Source organism: Pteropus vampyrus, unplaced genomic scaffold (assembly GCF_000151845.1).
Source record: "Pteropus vampyrus isolate Shadow unplaced genomic scaffold, Pvam_2.0 Scaffold359, whole genome shotgun sequence".
In the NCBI taxonomy this organism is placed as follows: Eukaryota; Metazoa; Chordata; class Mammalia; order Chiroptera; family Pteropodidae; genus Pteropus; species Pteropus vampyrus.
Window position 1 is genome coordinate 372,812 of NW_011889140.1, and position 6,912 is coordinate 379,723.

The 6,912-nt window shown below is 36.9% G+C and overlaps 1 protein-coding gene across 4 annotated transcripts in view; it reads right to left on the reverse strand.

The window, feature by feature from the left end:
- ITGA8 (integrin subunit alpha 8) overlaps positions 1-6,912 on the reverse strand; it is a 149,814-nt gene that overhangs the window by 124,941 nt on the left and 17,961 nt on the right. For all 4 annotated transcript variants that reach the window (XM_023522873.1, XM_023522874.1, XM_011379443.2 and 1 more), the window contains exons 3-4: positions 5,273-5,373; positions 2,289-2,412 (exon numbers count right to left, since the gene is read on the reverse strand). In XM_023522873.1, coding sequence (XP_023378641.1) covers positions 2,289-2,412; positions 5,273-5,373 — 225 coding nt within the window. The remainder of the gene's footprint in view (positions 1-2,288; positions 2,413-5,272; positions 5,374-6,912) is intronic.

Here is a 6,912-nt window from a genome sequence, read left to right on the forward strand (position 1 = left end):
AGGTCTTTTCAAGATAGTGATTTCATTTCCTTCAGATGTATACCCAGAAGTGGAATTGCTGAATCTCAACCTATTTATTTACATGTCTGTTGTCTGTCTCCCCCTCTAAAATGTAAGCTTCTTGAAGACGGGCTAGTTTTTTCTCGTTCTGTGCTTTATTCCCTAAACACAGAATCAGTGCTCAGTGTTTTCAGTGAACACATGTTGAATATATAACAAGATCTCATTATCTACAAGAAACCCCTGTTCTAAAACCATTTAAAGTAAAATCCTAATTTCACTGACATGCATTCAGCAGACATTTGTCATAATGTTAGGAAGTGGCTGATTTATTTTAATATTTTTGAGCAGGAAGTTTAAATCTCTTTCGTGCCAAAATCCTCACCCCAGCCCATCAAAATTGGCTGTTCCATTTCCAGTCCTTTAGAGATCCAAATCTCAGTGGTATCCTTAACTGTTCATTCTCGCTGGTCTGTTCTTTTTAAAATTGTAATACAATACCATCTAAGTGATTTTTTTCATTATTTTTTCATTTTTCAATTACAGTTGGCATTCAATATTATTTTACATTAGCTTCAGGTGTACAGCATAATGGCTAGATATTTATGCACTTTATGAAATGATCCACCCCCTCCCCCCAAGTAAGTCTAGTACCCACCTGGCACCATACATAGTTATGATAATACTATCGACAATATTCTCGATGCTGTATTTCACATCCCCATGACTATTTTGTAACTGACAATTTGTTAATCCCTCCCCCTTTTCGACCCAGTCCCCCAACCCCACTCCCATCTGGCATCCATCATCAGCGATCCATTCTTTATCTTCATTGGTTTACTTCTTATATTTGTTCATTATCCTGTCTAAAGTAATCTTGAATTTTAAAAATAATTACCAAAATGGGGAAAATTTTACTTGTAGTTTTGGGAATCTTATTTGGGATTGAATTTTTAAAAATCAATATTCTGAAATCTATCACTAGAATGTTCTTTCTAAAGCCATTTTCCTCAATGTGGTCTTACGGACCGTCAAGAAAAAAGAATAAAAATCCATTGGTTGCTTCTTGATAAATTCCAGGGACCTACGAGTTACATAGAAAGTGGAAGAGTTCGAAAGGGGACTCTGAGTGTATCAATCAACCACTCACTAATAATGTCCCAAAGTCCTTGAGAATGCCACCGAGATGAAGGAGTTCAACAGCAGTGCCCCAAAGACGGCACTCACAGGCTCACTTTAAAGGATGCTTCTCAGGCTGCCAGCTGAGACGAGGACTCTACATGCATAGAGTCTTTTTTGAAAAACGGGGACTAAACACTTGAAGAAGAAGATCATCGCATGCAGATAAACCCAAGTATGCAGCTGCCAAAGAAAGCGACAGCTACCGAGAGCATAGGCAGGACTGAGAGCTCGTGAGCAGTGTGTCCCCAGGTCCAAGCACGCTCGCGTCTACCTACAAATACAAAGCCTTTCCAAGTGAGAGGCAACGAGCATTGACTTAAGATAAAAAACAAAAGCTAGTTGGAAATCACTCGTTCAGGCAAAATTACAAATAGTGTTTCGATTAGGAGACAGAGGCACAGGGTATTTATGAGAAAGGGAAGGGGAACAGTGACACAAACAGAAGGAAGGCATTTCGGTGGGTGCAGGAAAGCTAATATAGTGACGCTAATGCTAACCAATGTTTTTACTTTTCAGTCTGGTAGTCATCAGGTCAGATAGTCATAGTATCTGCTTTCTTGTTATCTTTGCAAACAGGTCTTTGGGACACAGTGTTGCTTTAGGCCCAGTCCAAAGGTTATTTTGCCCTTTTTAACATTCCAGAGGGTTGAGGCATAAGATGGACAAGGGTGTTCTGGGATGGCAGTGCCAGCTCCATTTTAAAGTGGCTCTGTCTATGTATATTTTTTCTTTTTCTTTTTCTTTTTTTTTTTTTTCTTTTTTTCACCAGCTAACACCATTCTTGGAATTAACAGGTAAATTGTGTGGTCAGCTTTCTCTAGATCGCAATGTGCATTTTGAATACCACCCGAGAGTTTAAGTCCTAAAGTACGGAACCAATCGATTCTATTCCAAAATACCTAAAACCTGTAAATTTTCTAAAACGCGGAAGAGGATCAGCAGAATTCCGTGGCCCTCATGTCACAGCAAGACATCCTCTAAGACTCTCAGTAACCTTTACCCCCACCTCATTTTCCTTATCAACGGTGTTTTGACACTACCTGCCCTGTCTACAACAGAAAAGCTCTTGAGCTAAGTTTCAGTCTCAAGGAATAAAAATAACTTACTGTTCCGACAAGGAGAGTACTCAGCATATGCACTGAAATTCTGAATTGCTACATAGCAAGTGCCAACTGGGTCCTTTTCGGGTGTGGACTTAAGTGTTCTCCAGTGATACAAGGGAGCACAAGCCTGTGAAAGAAGCATCAAAGACAATAAATATTTTTTTTTTTTATGTAGGTCCTTCATACTGTGATTTGATTTGACTTGTTGTTTAATGTACCTAAATTTGTGACAAACTATATTAAATTATTAGGTGAATTATTTGACCTCCAGCATGCTAATGAGTACTTTAGTAGTCGGAGTTAAACTTCCAAAGCCAATTTGTTAACATTAATGCACCATAAAATTGGAACAAATTAAACATACAGAAAGGAATGCATTTTTCCTTAGAGAATTTAAAATTAAGTAAGAGTAACCTGGCAAAAGCAAATATTTCCACAAAGCAAAGAACTCATATATATATATACACATACATGTATGTATTTTTTTTTTTTATGGGACTCTCATAAAAGTAAATGGCCATTTAAACATTGAATGAATCAGTATGATGCCTTAAAATGAGAACTAGTTCCTTTCTTGTCTAATTGTTGCTTAAAAAAACAAACAAACAAAAAATTACTTTCTAATCAAAGGATGCAGACAAATTTATAAACCTGTTTTGTGGTTTCCCCTAGGTTATCACCGAAGGTATATCTTATGATCTTTTAAACAATGACTTTCTTTCGGACACAGTGCCATTCCCTTATCACAGTGTTCTTGGCTTTATTTTTTACTTCATGGTTTTTATTCATGGCAAAACAAAAATAATTTAAACATCAGTGAGTAGAACATGGTTCTCGTATGAAATGTTCTAGTTGCTTTGTCAAAAGCTTAGACTCTAACAGGAGGATGATATTCGAAAGGATATCAAGTGTGAGAGAAGATATAAGAAATCCTCTTTATGTAAATTAAATAGCGTTAATTTTGCTAGGAATGAGAGAGGCCATAAAAATAAACGGGTAGGAAACATAGGCGTTATTTTGACTTGTTTCACGAGCTTGAATCCCCTCCATAAATGTTTTACCTTATTCAAGCACTCATTTCTGAGGACACAGAATTACAGATTCCTAACATATGGAACCACTAGCTTATCTCCTATTTTGATGACATCACATTTAAAATAATGCCAGAAAAGTGAAGGCAGTTCCTGATTTTAAAGTCTTGTCACGATTCCAAATGTGTCTTTGGTGATCGGTCCAAGGTATAACTACTTTTAGTCAAGATGACTTATATTCTCAAGCAAGATGCTTCTACAACTTAAGATTTTTGGTTTTGTCACTCTATATATTGTGAGGTCTCTGCCAGTACCTAAAAACTCTCTTACTCATGTAAGAGAGTTTATCTTAGGGCCCTCTTAGGGAACCGACAAATTATGTGGTTCCTATATTTAACATAAAGTGCGCATAGTGTAAAGAAACGGGGTTTGAGCAGTGAAAGCATTCGCCTGTGGGGCTGAGCATTATGCCAGCTGGCCTCACCTTCTCTGTCACCATAGGATATTTCAATGCCATGAAAATTCTTCCCAGTGCTTGCCTGCTATCGGCTCTAACGTGTTATCCTTTTTATATCTGCTCAGTTTCACGCTGACGTGAAACACACTATGTGACATATTTGGGCTTTGATTCAAACTTAACATACCTGATACCTGGATCTTCAAAATGATACTTCTGTTCACAGCAGTTTGCAGTTCTAATCGGTGTAACTTAGGGTAGCATTTAATTCTCAATTCTCTTAAGTTTCAGTGCTCAAAGACCAAAATTAACTTTAAAATGTATATTATCTTATTTCTTATGCGTTTTCCTTGAAGATGCAAGCATACCCCCAGATCAATCATTTTTATTATGAGTTTGGTGCATTGTTTTTATTTTCATTGACTCTGAAGTCTTCTACAAATATTGAATAAATGCACAACAATTATGTTGTAGATAAATTTTTAACCCTACATAGTTATTACATGGCATTCGCTTTTCGATAGTAATTCACATAGGTCATACACCACCAAAAGATAAAAACTTTTTACCAATTCTGGAATGTGAAAAGTATATTAATGCAAATACAGTTCTACAGAGAGCATATCGTAAATTCTGGGTTTGTGACTAGAGAAGGCTATCTCTAGTTTTATACATTACCTGTTTTATGTAAAAAAATTTGGGGGAGTTAACCATACACCAAATAAAGAAGGCATTTTTTTTAGATACTTATTAAATCACAATTCAAACAGCTATAAGGAAATCTTAAAAGCCAAAGTACTTGCTTTATTTTTGTAAGAAAATTGAAGCCAACAGTTTGAAAAATTCCTCCAACAAGAGATTTCCACATTAGCTAATGCTCTCATTTATTTCTCAGTAACTTAGACATGTATCATCACTCAGTAAGAAGAGAACAGAATCACAGAGTCATAGCATTTTAAAGCTGAACGATATCTATCTGGGAGTGAGATTTTTTTTTTGTTACAAAGTATTAACATACTCAGAGAATCATGTCGTTAGTAGTTATAGTTTTAAATAGAGCTTTCCTTTAGTTCTAAAAAGGATCAATAATACTACAGTAGATTAACTTTGAACAAATCCTAACAGTAAGTAGCGGTCCTATTTCTCTGGCCAATTTTTAATCAGCCCTTTAAATCAATCTTAAGCAATAAAATATTTACCTCTTTAAGATGTAACTTTTATTTTTCTCTCTCCCTTTGTTTTGTTTTGTTTTGTTTTGTTTTTCCGAAATATTTGAAAATACCTCATCGTCTGTAAAACAAGCTTTATTTTCTAATAGCTTTTAAGCACTAAAGGTTCTTGGCTGTTAAGCACTCAGTGACTGCTTCAGAATGCTGATAAGCCTATCTCCGAAAGTCCGACGTGTTCTTAAATGATGAGACCTTTGCGAATGTGGGTTTCAGAGCGTCTCAGTGTACATTGATCTCGGAGCAACCCGCAGGCGTGCAGTTCGTACTCACCACCACTCGCCCTCCGTGCGCTCTCACCGCTGCTCCAAACCACTGGTTGGATTTAAACTCTATGGGCTCCTTGGTTCCATTGACCCTGATCTTTCTGTTGTCTGAGGAGGAGGACATGACCTGTTAGTCCCTTGTAAAAAGTGGCAGCAAATTAAACAATGTACTAATGACTCCGTCCATTAACATACTTGAAAAACAATTTTCGTAGATGCGGGTGCGGGGGGGCGCGTTTCTCTTTGACGGAGTCTAAGCTAGACTTCTCACTTCGAACAATACCAATCAAATACATAGATGGTTTTGAACATGGCATTTCACCATTTAACTTAAAAGAAGCCTTTTTTTTTTTCCACTTAAATTTGCAGAGATCACAGTACTGTAAATCTGATGTGGACTCTGATATAGACTCGAATCTATACTTTTGCCATTGATTTCTATCAGATCAAAGACCAAATATTTATACCTTCTCTAAAGAATTCCAAGTCTTTTCCAGTCATGAAAGGCATGGGAATGTCCTTGGTGGGAGGCCCAAGCTTTCTCAGCGTGGACAAGCAGGGGTCAGCACGAAGGACTCCCAAGGCCTGGCTTTTCCACAGAGGGACATGTGTCCAGGCGGCCACGGAAAATAACACCTAACACAGTTTTACATACACTTCACAGATGTCAGCATGAGTGGGGCCATCTGGGCAGAAACTCAACCCAATTATAGCGCACTTCAGGTTTTAACAAAAAGCAGATATCTTTTCTTTCACTCTTGATTCCTGGTCTACGTATTTCCTTCGTGGTAGAATTCTCACCACATGGTCCTAACTGGAGCTTCCTCAGTAATAGCTAATGAATTTCGAGACACATTTGTACTAGAGTATGTTATTCATATGTGTTTCCTTTGGTATGTGTTTAATTTTCTTCCTCGATTCTGTAATGAATGCATTACAAAATGAACTTTTAACTCCTATTAAATGAGGCCAAAATATACACGTAATTAACCTTTAATTGAGTTTGCATATGATTACAGAGTTTTTAAAAAGGAATAAATTATATATACTCGATCTTAACCTAAAATTTACATTTGACATGTTAGTAGAAAATCATGAATTTCCTTCTTAAATATGGTATGCCTTTGATGTTTCTGGGCTTTAGAAAAAAAATTTTTTTAAAAAGTTCTGGAAATCCTTACCCCAAATGTACACAACTGGCACAGAATTAGAGCATCTTACAGATTACAGTATAAAATTGAAAATATAAACATTTCCACTTGCATCTAGATACCCTGGAAGATCATGGATCTGAAAGGATCTTGTCACCATTAACTGAGAGATATTAGGCAATTTATTTAATCTTTGAGAGTTTTGATTTCTTCTGTAAAACGAGGCTGAGAACACCTTCCCCCTTTCCTCTTTCACAAGTGATCGACCACAGAGTCACAGAGATCACATGAGATAAAGGAACATGAAAGCACTTTATAAGCCGACAAGTCATGTAATTAGAAACCTATAAACTCAACCTAAGTCCAAGAATCGAGAGGGTCCTCATGGACACACCAGTAAAATGTGTTATTTTCAGCGGTTTATGGTACTCAGCAACAAAATTAGTGACACCTCACAAGATTGTCAAGGGGGCTTTGATTAAGCCCAGGGAGAAAG